This window comes from Pelobates fuscus, chromosome 10 (assembly GCF_036172605.1).
Source record: "Pelobates fuscus isolate aPelFus1 chromosome 10, aPelFus1.pri, whole genome shotgun sequence".
NCBI classification, from domain to species: domain Eukaryota; kingdom Metazoa; phylum Chordata; class Amphibia; order Anura; family Pelobatidae; genus Pelobates; species Pelobates fuscus.
In genome coordinates, this window is record NC_086326.1 from 13238947 (window position 1) to 13259880 (window position 20934).

Sequence of the window (20934 nt, forward strand, 5' to 3'; positions counted from 1 at the left end):
TCTGGAATAAAAAGGAATCATGACATGTCACACACGTCATGTGTCCTTAAGGGGTTAAAATAAACTTTCACTGGTCTCTACTTCCTTTTCATCTGAATGACAGATTTCCAAATTCTATTGTTTCATTTTTGCTGTGTCAGTATAAATACAAAACCTACAATAAAATCTTTACTTTGTATTGCAGAGTCTTAGGTTGCAAATGTTATATTTATCAAACTAAACCAAACTAAAAAATAGTAAAAATGCTAATTTATTCCAGTGCTATTTTTAGTTTTATTTTAGGATTGATAATTGTCTTTAATATGTCATAGATCTTAAATTATATCAATTTAAAACCTTAAGCTGTGCTTAATTCTTCTTGTAGGCTAACAGCCTTTGTGTTGAGGTCATTTTCCCAGGCACGAGAATTCATCTACGTAGAGGAGAAACACATTCACGATGCTGTAAAGTGGTTGAGCAGCCTACAGATGCAAAGCGGCTGCTTCCAAAGTGTTGGATATCTTTTTAACAACCAACTGAAGGTGCCCACATTTTATTCACTCTAACATATGGGGAGGGGAGATGTGAAGATGTTTTTTTCATACCAGAATCTGATGACAGAGACTGAGAAAAGTCACATCAGCTTTTGGATAACCTTCAAATTGAAATCCAGATATAATAAATATTTTCATGTAAAAAAATCTGAATCTTCAACAGTTCCATAGTTATGCATTACATTTTTATATATTCCAGTTGTTTAATGTCTCATTATCTAACAATTTAATATGTATTTTTTTCATCTAAAAAAACACAAAGAAAAACAATGAATAGTAACAAAAAGCATAAAATCATACAATCGATGGATGCATATTTTAAATTAATATTAAAAAGTCATTTTTTTACTTGAAATTTTAAATCATTGTTTTACACTATACCATGTAAAAAGAACCATAACATTTAGTTTTATTGGAGGTTAAAATAACAAAGTGGTCCTAAAACACCCGCCATCCTTCAAACTAGCGTGGGAAAAAGACATTGGTCACTCACTCCAAGAAGAACAATGACATCTTTCAAGCCCACAAACGTCTTACACTATGCACAACCCACCTGGAGCTATCCCGAAAGATACTCTACAGATGGTACCTAGTCCCAGCACGGCTTCACCACAGTCACCCTGGCATCCCAGATGTATGCTGGAGATGTCAAGCGGCCCGAGAAACCATGATCCATATCTGGTGGCAATGCCCGAAACTCTTTAATTACTGGAGGCAAGTGTCGTCTATGGCAACCCAATGCACGAACATACGACTTCCCTACCTACCGGAAACGTTCCTACTGCTCTTACTCCCAAATATCCCCCAAAAAAGCCACAAGTACCTTCTATACCACATCATCATTGTGGCCCTCATGGTCATCAGTAGGCAGTGGAAACAGACATCTAGCCCCTCCATCGACCAATGTATCGAAACAATCGAAACTACTAAACGCTATGAGATTATGGCACGAAAATCAAGACCGACAGCTACCTACTGGCCCCCGGCATGGGAATGCTGGGACAAACTAAACTTGCACCTGAACAGACACACATCATGACCTACACACCAGCGACAACTGCACTCCTTGCTTGGAGTCCCAACTACATACAATTTGAAGACATCTCATTATCATCTCCCAACACACACTACACCTGCTCCTTCCACCTCTGGTGCCCCCCCTTTCCCTCCTGTGCCCCAAGCCCTGACCTACCCACACCACGTGAAGCAAGCAAACAACAGAAACAAAGCATTGCCCCACTGCCACAAAGTGGCATGCATCCATGCACTCAACATCCACAAAAGGAGGCTAAATGTGAGGCACGGGCGGCACACCAACTTGGGCCATTCTTTTGCAACAACTGTTACTGTATGTTCAAACTGATCTGTCAGATGCTTGCATGCATGAAAATGTTAATGTCCTGACACACTTACTGCTATGGTATCTGCAATACTACCATGTGAAAATTTTCCCCCAATAAACCCTTATTCCTCTTTCCTTCTGTATCCCATTACATTTGAAAAATAATAATTGTCAAATTCAAAAAAAAAAAATAACAAAGTGGAACATCAGTAATCATTCATAACATCTAACTGATAATCTCTTTCCAGAGTGAGGTGTCGGATGAAGTGACATTTGCTGCCTACATCACGATTGCGTTGCTGGAAAGTGGTGCTGCTTACAATGTGAGTTCTCATTTTTTAAATTTAAGTAACAAAGGAATGTGACATCTCTGGAACTGTGCCGGAGAATTTCTAAAGAGCAACGGTGGTGGCACAATCTAAGAAAACTGTAAATTTACCAATTCATACTTACCTGTCCTGATTCAAGACCCTCTTTCTTCAGGCAACCCCTCCTCCCATCCCAAAGAAGTGCTGACATAATCTGATTCAACTATATTAGATTTAAAAAATATCCAATTGCAAAAAACTCAACTGAACAAAATAAAAAAATCCATTTAAAAAAACATCGGAAAATAAAGTAAAAATAATCTAGACCTTCCAGCCCAGCAGTGACATGTGAACTTGGGAATGAAGAGTTCTTCAAGTGGCAAGGGTTACTTATATATGTTAAATATTTTAGCCCTGGAAGGATTTGGCATCCTATTGTGCTCTAGCAATTTGTATCAGAGGACTGAGTATCAATTGGTCTAGTCCTTAATGGAATATGAAGTTTGAGTACCCATAAGCTTCATTAAATATTACCCTCTATCCCACCAACCTGGGTGGAGGAAATATGTAATCATTATGTAGCCCTCAATTGAAGGTGGTGTCTGTGAAATCCCATCCTTTTTAAAAAAAGAAATTGTCAGCAGAATGTGGAAGTGAGAAATACAATGAACTTTTTCTTGTTAATTATTAGGGTCTCTTAGACCCTCTGTTTTATTTAACGAATTTTACTGAGCTGAGTGTTTATTTTCTAATACCTCTTTTAACTGTGGCTCACGTGTCCAGTCAGGAAAAACTAGATATACTGACTGCTGGTGTAATACCTTGTATTCCGAATGACCTCCTGCCTGTTCTTAATAAAATTTAAGTTGTACTTGTGTTACTGACGACATTTGCCTGTTGGATTTGTTTGAATTATACATTTGTTTCCAGGAGAGCATTGTGCACGACTCCTTGAGATGTTTGAAGAACCAAGCACACAATGTAACCAGTATCTATAGTCAAGCACTCTTGGCCTATGCTTTTACTCTATCAGGAGACAATGATCTAAGATATCGCATGCTGAAAGGTTTGGAAAAGAAGGCTATAACTAAAGGTAAGGTAAAAATACAGATATCGGATGGAACCTATTGTCTTATTCAGAAGAGTTATAAATATGAGAACATAAAATACTGGCACGTTCTAATCATAGTTTGAATATTGCCATTGAAATCTAACATGGATTACAGGCAAACAAAATGAAATTTAACAAGCAGCCTGAATTAAGGCAATGTAACATGTTTTAAAGAATCCGGATCCAGCCTAGTTGAAACCAGATAGCTGACATGCACACTGTTTTCTGGATAATGGAATAATCATGTAAGACGATGGTTTAAATGCCTTTTTATCTGAGGTTCCATGGAGATCATTATATTACTGATTTTATATTATTCAGGTGGAAACATGCATTGGGCTCTGGATTCTACAGACGGAGGAGTGGAGATTTCCTCTTACGTACTACTGGCTTTTCTCTCAGACAAAACAGCTTCCATTAAAGATATTGCAGGAGCCTCGCATATTGTCAGTTGGGTCATTAAACAACAGAACCCACGGGGAGGCTTCTCTTCCACGCAGGTATAGCTTCTTGAAGGATATCATTTAATTATTTCTCAATATATTTTAAGTATATAATTTCATTCTTTATCAATATGTTCCACATTTGTTTTTACTTTGTTTTCGAAATCCTAATGGAATGGAATAAGTATAATTTACATTATTAAAGGCAGATACCTTCATCTATTTGATGATGTTTAATTAAATTTTACTGTTATAAATGTGCTATGGGCTTAACAATCATCATTAGCTCTATTCCTGTATAAGGTAATAACAACAATAATAATTCTAAGAATAATTATTAAAACTTTTTTAAAAATTACATTTGAACCTAGGTCCACATAAAGGAATGTCCAATATTGCTCTTAATCTTTCCCAATTTTTTCCAATTCTAAACTTAAATAGGCATTGTCATTCTTAATTAAGAGTGCATTTTTTATTTATTGATAGCAAGTCTATAGTTTACATATACACAGATATAACGAGAATAGAATTTGTAACACAGATAATAAGAGAATAGAAATGAAGAGTCCAACACTTTGGTAATCCCTACTGTTTAAGATGAATGAAATTGACATTGATAATGTGGAATTATAAATGTAGCTGATAAGGGGTGGTCTATGGATACTGCTTCAATTGGTCTGCCATAACATATGAATCTCAATGCACCATAACTACGACACAGAAACATACTGATATTATTACCTAGATTGTTCCTTTCACTGTCCTTGTACTTTGTAATACAAACTTAGAGTTGTAGTTTAAAAAATGGCCACAAGGAGTCGCTCAGTTACACAGAATACAACTTCAGAAAACGAATCCCAAAAATAATTCTGTTACATCATATGAGAAAATCTAATTGATGTGACTGTAAAGAGTATATGAAAAGGTGTCAATAATGTTGGGATGCACACAGTTCTAATACATTTAATGATGTAACATAAACAGCTAACAGTATATCTTGCTGTATTTATATGTTTAGTACAGTTTTAATTAATAATTAATTGTTATTTTTATATTAGTTCTGTAACCTACCCCTGGAAACAGAGTAAGTTTTCTTATATCTGTGGCCAAGAACTGTGTTTTTCTTCTTTTTTTGTCCAATTATTTAGGTTTTAGTACCAAGGTTACCGATCAGGATCTCAAAACTCAATGTTGTACTTTGTAGTCATGGCAGGTTTCTTATAAAATAAAATGAATATGAATAGATTGTGTAAGGATGTGTAAAATGTTTTGTTTCAATGAAAATCTGGACACAAATCCCTCCCTGATATTAATCAGTCATTTAATAACTTCCATAAATTGCATAAAGAACAAATACGGATCTACTGGGAAATTTCCTCACTTGAAAACTGCATTAAGAAAGACAGGATTCCCAGAGGTTTACAGATCCTACAAATGTGTTTCTCTAGCGATATAAGGAGATTTTGGACGATGGCCACAGTGAAGGGTTGCTATCGGGTGATGAATACAAATTTATTCTAAACAGTCACCCAAGGATGGCAACCTTTTACTGCTTGCCTAAAGTCCAGAAGAGCCTTGAAGATCCACCTGGTCACCCCATTGTTTCTGGGGTGGACAATATTACCCAAAATGGGAGTCTCTATATAGACAGGATTCTAAGACCTTTTGTAGAAAACCTACCCTCCTACATCAAGGAGACTAATTAAGCCCTGACCCTCCTCTCCGGTTTAAGGCTACCAGAGAAAGCAAGTTTATGTAGTCTGGACGTGGAATCCCTTTACTCCTCCATCCCGCATGATAAAGGGTTGGCACATGTAAAATACTACCTAGACCAGAGGGGGCCCAATTACCAAGCACACACAACATTCACATTGAAACTATTGAGTTCTGTTTTGTTGCATAATAATTTTTTGTTCCACAACAAATTCTACCATCAGGTGAGGGGCACGGCTATTGGGACAGCATGTGTTCCCTCATATGCCAACCTTCACCTGGGTTGGTTAGAGGAGCATCTAGCGACAATGGATACCCTGGCCCCCTCACCAAATACATGGTTAGGAACCCTCCCCTCCCTCCCCCTCCCCCCTCCCCCCGTGGCACCTATAGACGCAGGAGGTGCATGGGATGCAAATTTATTCTATGGGATTCAAAAAATGTGACGGATAGTGAGGGTCGTCAGTCCTTCAAAATTACCAGCTTTTTTAACTGCAATACTGCAGGTTTGGTGTATTTATTTACCTGCAGTTGCAATTTGAAATATGTTCAAATGGACTATCCGTCCATTTAAAGAAAGAATCAAAGAGCATGTAAGGTCCCCTAAAAACCGCTAAAGTTCTAAAATTCTGAAGCTTGGAACTGGTGAAAAGAGAACAGAGATGGGGGGACTATGACACAATTTTGAGACAGAGGGAGTGTAGATGGATGCACAAATTAAAAACCCTTCAACCCCTAAGAATAAATGAGTGCTTCTCATTTTCACCTTTCATCTAAATTGGCCATTGGGCTAACCTGCTTTCTTTATAGTATTTACTTACGAATCCTGATCTTAATCATCTAGATGGTAACGTAGTATGTAAATATATACCTTATTTTAATTTAATTTTTTTCACTTATTTTTTTCACCCAGTAACCAAAGTAAGCTCCCCCTATATATTATACTACTGTATTATACCATAGGTAATTTAATAATGTGTTGGCATATGAGTAGATTCCATATAGTCCCTTGATTTCCCTCTTACCTTCTGAGGAATTGAACTAAGGACATTAACATTTTTCTGGGTCCAAGCTTCTAACTCTATACTGTACAAATATACTGTTTATACAACTGCTTCTATTAACATGCCTAGATTAATGGGATAATCTTTAGGACCTTAGGTAACTTGTCCTATGAGCACTTGTTGAATAATGGACGATGGTTAATAGAAGTGTATTCATACAAATAGATTTTTTAAGCTATATGCTTTTTCATCGTCTTTGCTTAAAACCATCAGGGGTTAACAAAAGGTTTTAACTCTATAAATATATAATTTACACAATTATTAGGATTAATGTCCTTACACCATTAGGATAGCTCATTGGACTTTCTGCATTTTTCCCCTATGAGCACTTGTTGATTAATAGACTATGGGTAATACAAATGCACTCATACAAATTGATCTTGGGGGCAACATGCCCCTCCATTGTACTTTCTTAAGCACACCATGGGTTAAAGTAAGCTGAATGGTGTTGTGATAGGGGGCTGGTCATTTTGACTGAACCCCGTCTCCTTGTTTGATATGAACCCGGGGATTGGTGGGACATTCAACTAGGGAGGAGCATCCCACTAGATGACGTCATATCACTCTGATTGGTGAACCCCATAGAGGGGGAGGTACAACACCCCCTTTAAATGTGGGCACAATGCAGTAGCAATTCAGCTCTTGATAAAGGCAGATAGTTATGCCGAAACGCGCGTCGAGCCTATGTGCCGATGCACTAATACGAGATTTACTTGATTTTATAACTTTTTTTGTTTGTGTGTCTAAGGATGGAGATTATTTACTTATAAGGCTGAGAGATACTACCATTTATTTTCCTGTGGCTATGATTTGCTTAGTCTAGAATTAACCTTAATAAAGGGGGGGTGGCTGCCTCGAAGCAGCTGTACTCTAGGGTAGATAGGTCTGGATAATGTATTTTCGCTCCAGCTTTATGTATATATAGGAATATATACCTACAACCTAGCCGTGTTATTACTTTTCTCCCCCCTTCCTTCCCCGATACTGCCTTCATGCTCTGTCTCTGTGCTGTTTGGAGTTACTCATTAGGACTATGTCACTTTATTTATGTTTAAGCACTTTGTTTTACCCTTGCATCTAACATTGAGTTTAGATAAATGTTCTATATGAAGTAATACTTAAACCAAAAAAATGTGAGCTACTAGTACCTAGGGCATCCTAAGGGTTAAAATTAGCCCATTCAGTACCAGTATCGGGTTTGGAGTTAACCTCAGGACTTTTCCTGTGTAAACCACAGAATCTACCTCAGCATTTTGGGTATTGATAGAATTTATTTCAGTTGATCTCTTTCTATCTCTACCCGCTTTGCAACTAATTATAGCCATAGGATTTTCCTACATAAAAGAGAGTCTTTAAATTACATGTATTTACTTCATTTAGTCTCTGGGAGTTTGAGTACTTCCCAACAGGATTTCTTTGTAAACCTGTGGCTGTTTGTGGCTACCCTAGAGGTGGATTGGTTTAATTGTGTAGTGCTTCTCTGTTCTTATACTATATCCTGTTCACTTGAATTTGATACATTGATGTTTTTGATACATACCAATCTGGGATATAGTCTATTTTAGTAGCTCACACTGTTTCTGTTAGTCACTATAATTGATACTAAGCTATGTATCAGTTTTAACTTTTTGTTACACCTATTTTGTATGTCAATTTATAATAAGGTTTATTACCTATAAGATGATTTGTAAATTTAGAGGTAATTTCTAGGGAGCTGTCTGACCTCAGTTGTATTCTTTGTCTTTTTGTTCTTTTAATATGTAAATGTTGTGCAAGAGTTGAATTTTACATATTAAGACCATGTTATCTAATAAAACATAAATCTCATTTTTCTAGAAATATAAATTTCACATGCGGATTAGCTGCAATAAAGTCCATCTTTTCCTATAAGAAATCAAAGGTTTAATTTATAATTTTGGACAATTCTCTGCTTCTACAACTATTTCTGTAAAATTAGTTTCCAGTGATATCCATTAATTGATCTCTCTGTCATCTGATTACATGTATGTTCCAATTACTCAATATATCCACAACAAAGAAATCAGACAATAAAAAAAACGAGATAGGAATACACAATAAAACACTAAACAAAATAAACACAAAATGTGCTTTAAATTATCTGAAAAACATGCCTTATTTTTATAGGACACAGTTGTGGCTCTTCAAGCTCTTTCAAAATATGCAAAGGCTACTTTTATTGAGAGTGGATATGCCAAAATCAGGATTCGCTCACATCCAGGGTTTCAAAAACAGTTAATTGTGGATAAAAGCAAAAGTCTTCTTATGCAGAAGGTAGTACTGCCATATATTCCTGGAAAATACACCGTAACTGCCACAGGGAAAGGATGTGTCTACGTACAGGTCAGTAGAATCATTCGTCAATACACTCAGTCACACTCTGGTGAGCTCACAATTTGTTAAATAAAGACTGAAGAAGCTGAGATAGAAATTAAAAAACTAACACATAGGACTAATGATGTTTTGTTTTTGTTTTTTTCACAAATGTTGCAATTTTGATTATGTTTATTGAGTTGGCCGTCTATTTACACACATGTTATTCTTGATAAATAATGACATCAGTCTGCACTGATGCCAAGTTGAATTTCTGTGACTGTTAGAAAGTACAAGTGACAGGGAAAACGTTTGTCAGGTTTCCTATTTAATCTTTTGTTCACTTTAAAATTGTATTTTCTTTCATGTTCTATGTTATGTATTGATAATAGATTTTGCTCTGTTTATATAGACATACCTGAAGTATCACATCCCCACTTCTAAAACTGACACACATTTTATTCTGAGTGTCAACACGCAGCCAACAGTTTGCACGTCTCATGTAGGTAGAAGCTTTGAGATCCTCGTGGAGGTCAGGTGAGAATGAAAACATATGCACAATCCCAGTCGTATCATAATTAAATACTTGTTTAGGGTGTGTCATGCAGATATAACAAATATAAGACATTTTATAATTAATAGTGTAGTATAATTTATAAATAGTCCGAACCTAAAATCTGTCTATCATACATATAGTACTCCTATATTGAAAGGGCTTGATTCTTATAATTTTTGTGATGGTAGAAATATAGAATTTTTTCAATTATATTAATGTTGACAAGAATTGACGAGAAATGTGCAGTTTCTCTTTGAGTAGAAAAACCTATATTTTCCAATTGTGCATTTTGCTACACCTGCAGTAGGTTATCAGACCCAGGTTTGGTGCTAAACAATTGAGTCTTGTTCTAGATACACTGGGAACCGAATTTCATCCAATATGGTGATTGTTGAAGTGGAGCTGCTATCAGGATTTATATCCATCGAGGAAAGTGTTAAAAAGGTAAGTATGAAATATTCAAACAATAAAAAAAAATAACCAAAGGTGTTTTTGCTTTCCTGCAGGTGATATTACTTACTGTACTTATCTCCATTAAAATAAATCAGCAGTTAATGAAAAGTGAAAGATTCTTTAGAGTCGATTTATAATATAAAATGGTAATACCTTCATAATTACTTGTAAAGAAAACTGTTTTTCGCTTACGTTGTTTTTGTAGCAGCAAACTCAATTTTATCATGGTTTTGTGACTATAATTCTGACTATAATTCTGACATAAATCTGACTTTTTTTGTTATACAGGTTTTTAAAGGCTCTAGTAAACCCCTTAGTCTTTGAGAAAATCTCATGCAACAGACAAATGAATATTCCCTTACAACTATATTAGATTTAATTGAGAATTCAAGATTATTATCACTATTAGTATTGATTTTTTTAAATAGTGACTGACTTTTTTTTGTTCTTTTTTTTAGTTGGAGAAGAATCCACTGATAAAGAGAACTGAAGTCACAGCTGAGAAAGTCATCATATACTTAGAAGAGGTTGGAAACAAAATTTAATTTTCCTAAAATAGTTATATTTTTTTTACCCCTAAATATCTTCATGTGAATTATCCAATGACACTCGTTAACCTCTCCCCATCTAAGTTTCTTCCATCAATCTCATAGGATCACAAGGTTATTTGTTTAAAGGCAATATTTTACTAAAATGAAAACTAGACTTAATTATTAAATTATTGTTTATGCTGTGGGTCTTCCCCTTGCCCCTTAAGAAGTAAAAGGTATTATTACTGTTTCTCAAGGTTTTTGACCTACTGTCCAGGCTAATTACAGCACTAATGTAGCAACCCCCCTTAATTTGAGTGGGAGTAAAAGGTGAGTATACAGCACATGCACAGTGGACACCATTCATTTTAGTGCAAGTCCTTGCAGGTAAATAATGCCCAGTAGTCAAGTACAGGAGCCCAGACATGCGGACCTGATGACATTGCGTACGTCGTGAGGAGGGGAGCGAGTTGGTGGTTTTGGAATGTGAGACGTGATGTGAGACCTCTTCTCATTTGACTACTAAGTTTTCTCCGTTTTGATCAGAGATATTGACTATCAGACCCACAAACGCCTACACAGCATCGTAAGTCTGTTAAACGACTTTGGCTGAGTCAGGGAATACAGATGCCTGTTTATGGCTGCACGGTCGAGCTCCACACAGATTCCTTTGCTGCCGTGAGCATATGGTGCACTATTTCATTTGGAAAGGCACAGAGGATTCGTGGACACACACCATCCCTTTGCGATACACAGAGCACAGCTGAAGTACTTAAGTTGCAATCACAACATCTGTTTGGGGGAATCTCACACAGATTAAGCTGTTTGGAAAAAAACTAACGCAGGTTCCAACTCTAACTGAACCACAGAAGACAGATAAGACCCCTTTGCCTTCTATATATTTGTTGTTGTATATATTCATTAAGTACCCTAGAATCCTCTACAGATTCCTCTGATGCCGTGAACAGTCGGTGCAGTGCCTAATCTAAAACGGCACAGTGGACTCATGGATGCAAACCATCCATTTGCTATATATAATACACAGCTGAAATTCTTACGTTTCAACCACGATGTCTGTTGGGGGGAATTTCAGATAGATCCAGCGGCTTGGTAAACAAAAAACAAATGCAAGTCTCAACTCAATATGCAGTGCAGGAGATAAATAAGACTCTTTTCCCTTTTTGCTTTCTATATACTTGTTGTTGTATATATTCATTAAGTACCCTCTGTAGCTAAATATTATACTGACACACAGGAGTTTACTACTTTTGATTAACCAGCACACACAAACAAAAAGGGATAGAAAAAGAAAATGAGAACTTGATAAATTTGTACTATGCACAAGCCTAAAGTTGGCAATTAATTATGACTACCAAAAAAGCATCTCAAGAATTAAAACTAACATAAAAAGAGAGAGAGAGACAGCAAACAAGATAAAAATATCTCTACGTATTTCTCTCCTCACTCCAAAGAGTCAATAAATCATTCATCTAGAGCAGTGTTTCCCAACCCAGTCCTCAAGGCACACCTAGCAGTCCAGGATTTAAGGATTACCCAGTTTTGTCTAAGGTGTTTTTAGAAAAAAAAGAAAAAACACCTTAGACAAAACTGGGTAATCCTTAAATCCTGGACTGGTAGGTGTGCCTTGAGGACTGGGTTGGGAAACACTGATCTAGAGACGCATTGTCCAACTTAGATCTTTCCACAATGGAAATGACCAAAGGAAACGAAGAAGTAACAATTAAATTCTTGAATTCAAGCTTAAAAGCTATGTTGGAAGAAAGTAAAAAAGATAAATTGTATCAAATTCAACAGAAATGAAACAGGAAATCAAAAGTGATATTGCAAAATTGACTAATAAATTCCACATTATAGAAGATCAAATGGCAAACATGGATATCCAGATAAAAATATTAAAAAATGAAGATGTAATACAAATGACAACGGAAATTAATTACCTGGAAAACAAAATTGAAGATCTTGAAGACCGCTCCCGCAGAAAAAAATTAAGATTTCGTAATTTTAAAGATTCAGGCAAGCAAGAAGACCTGCGCCAAATATTACACGACTATTTCATAGCACTGGGTCTCACTTTTAATGGATATGACAAAAAAATTGACGGGTGCCATAGGTTAAATAAACCTTCAAATGTAGCCTTTGAGGCAACTAGAGATATAATAGTTTGTTTTCATTCTTATGAATTTAAAGAAAAAGTACTAAAAGCCAATAGAAGGAAAGTCATAAAAGAAGGTTCATACTCCAACGTAATAGCCCTCCCAGATCTATCTTATAACATGAGAATTAAAAGGAAAATGTTTGCACCCGAAATTAACATTCTTAATAAGCATAATATAAGATACAGATGGAGTTTTCCTGCCAAAATGACGATTTCAACTGACAGTATAGTCGAGACTTTTGACCATCCTGATAAAATCAAGAATTGGCTAAAAACTAAATCACTAAACTGAAAATCGTGATATAAAGCAGAAAGGGAAGGGAAAGGGGAGATGAGAGACAAAGCAAGAGAGAAGGAAGAAAGAAACAAAATAGAAAGGGCAAGGGAAGGAATACTAGAGAAAAAAGAAAGGAGGGATGAAAGATTGGAAGAGAGAAGAGATGAAGAAGAGAGAAAGGAAGGGGAAGAGATAACTTAACCCCTTAACCCCTTAAGGACACATGACGTGTGTGACACGTCATGATTCCCTTTTATTCCAGAAGTTTGGTCCTTAAGGGGTTAAAGTAAAAGGAAATTGAATGGATGATCTACAAGATAGAAGGAAGATAAAGCTGGGAGAAAATAGGAAAAGAAGAAGGAAGAGGAAGATGAAGAAAAATGGAAGCCAAATCAAAGATGAAAGGGGAAGAAGATTGATTATAAAGTCACATTATTATAAGAAAACATATTTGAACACTAAATTAAAATCCCCCGATTCACAAATTGGCACACTATAAATTCCAAGACGGATTACAAATTTCACACCTAAAATATTATAATTTATTTTAAAACTCACCTATAGTATCACTGTAAATTATCAAACAGTAAAGCTTGAAATTGAATATGGGGTTATTTAAAGTCACACATATATCCAAATTCACTTGATTGTTAGAATTTAAGTTAAAAGGTGGTAATGGGTAGTATAGGAGAAGAAGAGAGAGCGGGGGAAAGAAAAAGGGGAAGGAAAAAAGGGAATAAGGGGGTAAAGGAAAATATTAACATTTATAGCAATATTATAAATAAGATAATCACCGGTAATTAAGATTAAAGCATTCACAATGAAAGAAAATATAGAAATAGCACATGAACCACTAATTGGATATGTTATACTTGGCCCATTGTAGGTTGTAGGACATAGTGAATCTCCTATATGTATATATTTATTTTTGTTTTGTTTCTTTCTTACCTTCCTTAACACATTTCTGGTTATATCGATCCCCTGACCCCCGACTTAATCCCCTCCTTCTGTGAAAATTCCACAGGTATTCCTAAATCTTCTAATTCATGTGATGATTTGGGAATCCAAGGTTTCGAGACCTTGGACAATTTTAATGTTTAATGTAGGAGAAAAATCTTTATTTCACCCTGTGATGTCTAAGTTTGTTAATTATGGAATATGTATTGGTATGATCAGTTCAAGTTTATCTACCATAAATGGTTTAAAGGAGAGATATAAAGATGGAATCAGTCTATATTAATTTGTAAGGGAATGTCTGTTAATGTACAAGGTTTGAACTCACATTGAAAAAAAATAGATATTTTATGATGCTTTAGTAAACAATGGGATCCAAGAAACTCATTGGACTATTTCAGAAGTTCAACAATGGGGGGAGGGGTAACAAATGTAAGCATTTTTATCAGTCATCACTTAGCAATAAAAGATATTATAATTTTGGACGTAATAGATAGAGCTGAGCGAATGGATATTCCTCTGCTGACCCTGTCACTAGATGCAGAAAAAGCATTTTACAGGGTCAGCTGGAGGTTCTTAGATGCAGTATTGGTTTATTTTGGGTTTGTGGGGTGGATCCATGGAGCTATTATGGCCCTTTACTCTGATCCAACAGCAAGAACAGTCTGGGTAAATATTATAGCAAGCTGGTTTAAAAATGGCATGAGGCAGGGTTGCCCTTTATCGCCCCTTCGCTATATTTTAACTTTAGAACCATTAGCAATTAATATCAGAAAAAAGAAATGATCAAAGGTTTTCCAACAAATAAAGCAGACGCTAAGATATCATTATATGCTGACTATATTCTATTGTCGCTTACATCTCCAGAGTCATCTTTATCATATGTAATACAAGAAATAAATAAGTACAGTGAAGTATCAAATTATAAGTTACACATAGCTAAATCAATAGTTTTAACTAATAAGATCAAAAATTATTTTATTAATGACCTCAAGGATAAATGCAACTTCATATGGTCAAAGAATGACTTTAATCATTTGGGAGTCATAATTCCAAATAAGATTCAAAACACCATAGAAATAAATGTTCTTAACCTCTTAAAATAAACTAACATAAAGCTAAAAGAATGGCGCTCAATAGAATCTTGGTCGGGCAGGATCAACACAATGAATGCTTATATTATTCCAAAATGGTCATATTTGTTTAGAATGTTACCCTCCATATGCCTGACATTTGGTTAACTATGATTCAATGCAGTTTTCAATAATTTATATGAAAAAGTAAAAAAACGAGAATAAGCGCCAAAGTTCTTGCGAGGAAATACCAACAAGGGGGTTTGAACTATCCCAGTCTATCGCTGTCGGTAATGATAGACTTGAATGATTCCTATGGCTTAACAGTAGCTAGAAATCGACATATTATTTAAACACTAAATCCCTAATATTAGCACAAACTATTCGAGTTTGGGATATACTGAAAAAAAGATTGAAACTTCCCCATAAAGTAGTTAAATCTTGTCATCTGGCTGTTTTGGAAGATAATATGCAAGATATATCTTTGAATAACTGGTCTAAATACTTATTGAGCATTAATGATATTCTACAATTAGACCAATTACTTCCCTTTTCTGAAATCAAGGCTAAACTACACTTAACAAACAATTACATTTCTTTCTTATCTGCGAATTAATTTTTTTTAAAATAAAGCCCTATTAAGAAATACATCCAAAGTGGTTAACTTATTTCAAACAATTTTCAACCACTCTAAAGTAAAAAAAAAAAAAAAACTTCTAAAGCAACTAACTTAATATTGTTAGCAGATCAAAAACCACTAAAAGATTTAGAAGTGGAAATAAGTGAAACCGAATGGTGTTATACTCTTAAAGACATACGAAAACACATTCATTTTCTGAATTTAATAGAATGTCAATCCAAGATAATGTACAAATTGTATCTGGCGCCATATAAGATTTCTAAGATGTACCCAAATCAAAATCCTCCCTGTTGGCTGTGTTGATGTCTAGATGGATCTTTTTTGCACATATGGTGGTATTGTAGATTGATAACTACATTATGGTTATGGGCTTTTGAATTATTAATTTTTTTTATCTGATTTAAACCTAAAAAGAGAACCTGTTGTGGCCCTATTACATCTAAAAAGGGCTCTACCCTCACCATCATTAAAATGTCGTGCTATTCATTGTTTCTTAGCTACTAAAATCATTATAGCCAGACAATGGAAATTAATCCTCCCATTTCAAAAGAAACACTTGATAGATCAATTTACCTATCAAATCCGCATGGGAAGAGATCTACACAGCTCTTCCTTGTACTCTTTAAATAAACAAGAATTGTATGATAAATGGCTGAATAAATTGGTATTAACTAATTAAATATCAATAAGCATTTGAACGTTGATTTTAGGTATGGAAGGGTTTTAAGCTTGAACTGATCATGTTCATAGTTTTTACTAATTCATATTGTTATGTATGTATATTTGTCCTTTGTGTCTTTTGTCTTTGGGGACAAGGAATAATAAGAATATTTTAAAATATAATTATTGAAATAATTCCCAATTGTTTTTGTGATAATGTTGTTGATGTATTTTCAAATTAATAATAAAAAAATATATATAAAAAAGAGTAATGCCCAGTAGTGCATCTACAATGGCCACCTCTAAGAGTTATTGTCAGTGTGTTACACATTGATACCTATGATCAGCGCTGACATACAAATTTTAGGGCCCCTTAAAAATATTGCCCAGGGCCCCTCTCCTAGATACAAACTTACAAACTAATTTTCACAGATGTGCATACATATACACAGATAAACTGTCATATGCACACACCTTATTAGAATATACACATAGACATTGCCAGACACAAATACATAATGCCACAGACACAGGTACACAATGTTAGAATAACACACGCACAGATTCCCGCTGTCAGACACACATGCCACACACACAGATGTGCACACATAGTGTCAAACAGACACATAGTTTTACATGTAGACACAACCAAACACACTATCATACACTGTTAGCCAAACACACATAGCCAGAGACTCATGCACACATTCTAACACACACTTCAAACAGACACACAACCAGATATACAAACTCACACACATTTTTAGATACATACACACTGTCAAACAGACACAAAGCCAGACATACACACTTACACATAATAGATACACATACACTGTGCAACTGGCATACAGGCAGAGACACACACACACACACAGCCAGACATTCACACAAACACACATACACACAGTCAGACACCCACAAAAACAGATCCCCAACCTATTTCCTCCTCAGGTATCTATGACATCACTTCCTCCAGCACTGCCTCCTGCAAGGGAGCTTCCAGGCTCACATATTATGAAGGACCCCTCTGATCATGCTAGCCAGTGGCAGAACTACCGCAGTACCAAGGGTCACAGCTACGACTGGGCTCGTCACTCCAAGGGGCCCAGTCGCCCTGTTGACCTCTGCTACTGGGGTGCCCATCTGCATTGTAGTGCGGCCCCGGCCACACAGAACAGCCGCTGGGGCCGCATTGAAGGGGCCCATCGGGTGGCTCTTGGGGCCACCCGGTGGCATTGAATTTCCTGGGGCCTGGTCTGCGCTGCAGCGCCTTAGGAGCATGACTGGCCCCAGTGATGATGACAGAGCTGGGAGGAAGCCGTCACTTCTTCCCAGCGAACAGAGCTATGCGGGAGGAGAGTGTTGGGGAAGAGGAGGAGGGAGCTCCCATCAGCCTTACACTGCCACTGGACCCCAGGGAAGTCAGCATCCTAGACCTAAGAGTTGGAAAGACTTTGTATGTGTGTCTGTGTGTGTGTGTGTGTATGTGAGAATGTCTGTATCTGTATATGTGTGTGTGTCTGTATGTGTGTGTGAATGTCTGTATTTGTATATCTGTGTGTCTGTATGTGTGTGTATCTATATGTGTGTGTGTGTGTGTGTGTGTGCATGCATGTGTGTCGGTATGTGTATCTGTTTGTCTGCAAATCTAATTTCTGCATGTGTTTCTCTTTGTCCGCATGTGTGTGTATGTATATCTTTGTCTGTGTATATGTTTGTCTGCATGTGTGCCAGTGTGTGCCCCTATGTATCTGTATGTGTGTCACAGTTTATATCTGTATGCGTGTCATTCTGTGTATCTGAATGTTTGTCATTAGGTGTGTCTGTATATCTGCATGCATGTCTATATGTGTATATGTCTGTATGTGGGTCTGTATATCCGCATGTGTGTCTGTGTGTTCTGTGTGTCTGTATGTTTATCTGTTTGTTTGTATATGTATCTGTTTGCCTGCATATGTGTCTGTATGTCTATCTGTTTGTCTGTATGTGTATCTGTATGTCAGTATGTGTTTCTGTTTTTCTGCATGTATGCCTGTATGTTTATCTGTTTGTCTGCATGTGTCAGTGTGTCCCTATATATCTGTATTTGTGTAACTGTTTGTATCTGTATGCGTGTCTATATGTGTATCTGTCTGTATTGTGTCTGTTTATCCGCATGTGTGTCAGTGTGTGTCTGTATTTGTATCTGTAGAAGTGTCAGTCTGTGTATCTGAATGTGTGTCAGTATCTGTGTGTTATATTATACAAATGGAGGGGAGCGCGGGGAGAGGAAGATGCATGCCTCTGATGCTATCTGCATCTTTTACAAGTCTTCCCCTCTTTCCCATTCACAGATTTTCAGCTGGTGGCAGGGAATACACAAATCAGAAACTTCTAATTAAGAAGCGTCAATGCTGGACGCATGTGATTGCAGCATTCCTATGCTTCTCATTGAGCTCTAGTCCAGCATGCCTGTCACTCTTGTTAGCTCTGTAGAGTTATTGCAAGCAGATGTAAACATTCCTGCCTGGTTGACAACTGGGAAAGGTTTTGTGCTAAGTTTTATAAAAGTGCTGATATCTGTTAAAATTGGCACTATTGTAACCTGTCACAACTATGACAGACTCAAGGCGTGCTGAAGTGCTATTTGTGCCTGGAGTGTTTCTTTAAACACTGAAACCTGTCATAAAGGCTCACAACCTGTGAAAGTGCCATGTATATCCCTTCTCCTTTCTGTTATATTCTAACAATTGCATTCCTACAGCTCAAACACCAAACAGAAGAGTTTTCGTTCTTTGTCAAACAAGAAACGCTTGTGAAAAACCTGCAGCCTGCAAATGTACGAGTTTACGACTATTATGATCCAGGTGTGTACAAATAAAGAGGACATTGACACTTATTAACACAGATTTAAATTACTTCCAGTGAGCTGTGTAGACAGATCTACAGACTAACACATGTAAGTTCAACTTCAAATAGTTCTATCTTTGTCTACAAGCACCTGTTTGCTGTTGAACAATGTATTGTATGCCCAAATGTCCCTATATTGTAAAAACTGAATACAGCAGATTGTCTCATGAAACCTGTGTACATGAATGACAAAGCCCCATTATGTGCAACTACATGTAAAGAGGTGCAAAAAGAAGTGTAATAATGGTAGTCAAAAATATAGATAGAGAGATAGAGAGATAGATAGATAGATAGATGCACACATGGATGGACAGATGGATGATTGACGGACGGATAATTTACATGGAAATTACAATCTCTTTGTCAATATTTAACATCATCGATGCATCTCTATGAGAAGATACTGATTGCCACAGCATTGTATTTTTCCGCACATGTGCAATAACCTCCCAATGCTTTTGGAAATGGGAAAGCGCTGGATTGGCAGAGATCATCAACTTTGATGATCTCAGTCATGGAGTCGAAGCTAGCCATGGTGAGACTGACGCGACATGGTAGAAAAGATGAGGACATTCAGTTATTCATGGCGATCGGAGAGGGTCGGTCACCTAAACAGCCACACCAGCTCACTATAGTGTTCCTTTAATTATTGTATACATAAAGATTCATCATAAGTGAATTTATACACTGTTCTGCCTCTGTCTATTTCAGGGGAACATTCTGAAGCAGAATATACAGCTCCCTGTAGCTCAGGTACAGTATATTATTACCTGAATTATTTTTGCTTGTTAACTTCTTTTAAAGAAATGTTTATTTTGTTTATTTAACATCTTGGAAACTAAACAGCGAGTTATAACAAGAAAACTGTCTCTGTGTTACAATATCTCTGGCAGATTATGGTTTTGTTTTCTTTACTCAACTGCTAAACGTTTTTTCTACAAACATATTTTTGGTTTTACTCTTGTGTTTATATATGTTTTATTACTATTATGGTGTACAGCACTCTGACAGGCTTAATTCCATTTCACAGGTTCAGATAAGCAAGGGGCGCAGTGAAATCATCAAGCAAACAAATCCAGAAAACAACATTCGTTAATTTCTAATAATTAAAAAAAATCGAACTTCCAAATAAAAAATATATATTATGTGTTCTTTGTATTGATTCTGGCTAATGTTATATAAAACAGAGGCAATAGCTTCTCAGCAATGTATTTCTCATTACTGTGTTGGTCACACAATAAATCTCAGATATATTTGCACATGAAGTGTTTGCTATGTTTAATAAGATATCACATCTGATGTCACTTTATACAGCGTTGATCAATCTTATCAAAACAAAACGTAAACAAAACCTGGAATTTGCGCTCTTTGTCTGTTTATAATTTACCTCTTTCCTATTAAATGCACCCACACTTATGATATATCATTTTGTTAAGGAGAAACAGGGCTTTCATTTCACATCAGATATTTATAAGTGAAACATAAGATAATATGATTTTTTTTACAAAAAAACTCAAGTGTAGCATGGAATGTTAACCTTTAATGTCATAATACTGCTAGCTTTTATTTTTATTACAATAAAATACACATATTTGTGGCAGCCCAGGAATGAGAATTACCCCCATCATGGCATACCATTTGAAAAAGTAGACACCCATTGAAAATGGCATATGTACAGTCTTTTTCATAGCCACTTAGTCATAAACCCTAGCCCAAATTAGTTTTCATATTTTTTTTTGGCACTTTCACTGATGATATCATCATCATTACAAGTTTTAGTGTTTTACACACTCAGGCAGTTCCCTAGCAGGCAGTCCCATAGACTGCTATTGCAGCCATGTGATCGAGACGTCCATCTCAATCAGCTAGTCCAGGAGG

General features: G+C 36.2%; 1 protein-coding gene across 1 annotated transcript in view; it reads left to right on the plus strand.

Annotated features, from left to right (window-relative positions):
- LOC134575404 (alpha-2-macroglobulin-like protein 1) overlaps positions 1–20298 on the plus strand; it is an 80012-nt gene extending 59714 nt beyond the window's left edge. The window contains exons 26-36 of the mRNA XM_063434706.1: positions 365–521; positions 2124–2198; positions 3114–3276; positions 3616–3794; positions 8660–8875; positions 9258–9382; positions 9755–9845; positions 10313–10381; positions 18911–19013; positions 19768–19809; positions 20087–20298. Coding sequence (XP_063290776.1) covers positions 365–521; positions 2124–2198; positions 3114–3276; positions 3616–3794; positions 8660–8875; positions 9258–9382; positions 9755–9845; positions 10313–10381; positions 18911–19013; positions 19768–19809; positions 20087–20112 — 1246 coding nt within the window. The 3' untranslated portion in view covers positions 20113–20298. The remainder of the gene's footprint in view (positions 1–364; positions 522–2123; positions 2199–3113; positions 3277–3615; positions 3795–8659; positions 8876–9257; positions 9383–9754; positions 9846–10312; positions 10382–18910; positions 19014–19767; positions 19810–20086) is intronic.
- Positions 20299–20934: the final 636 nt, after the last annotated feature.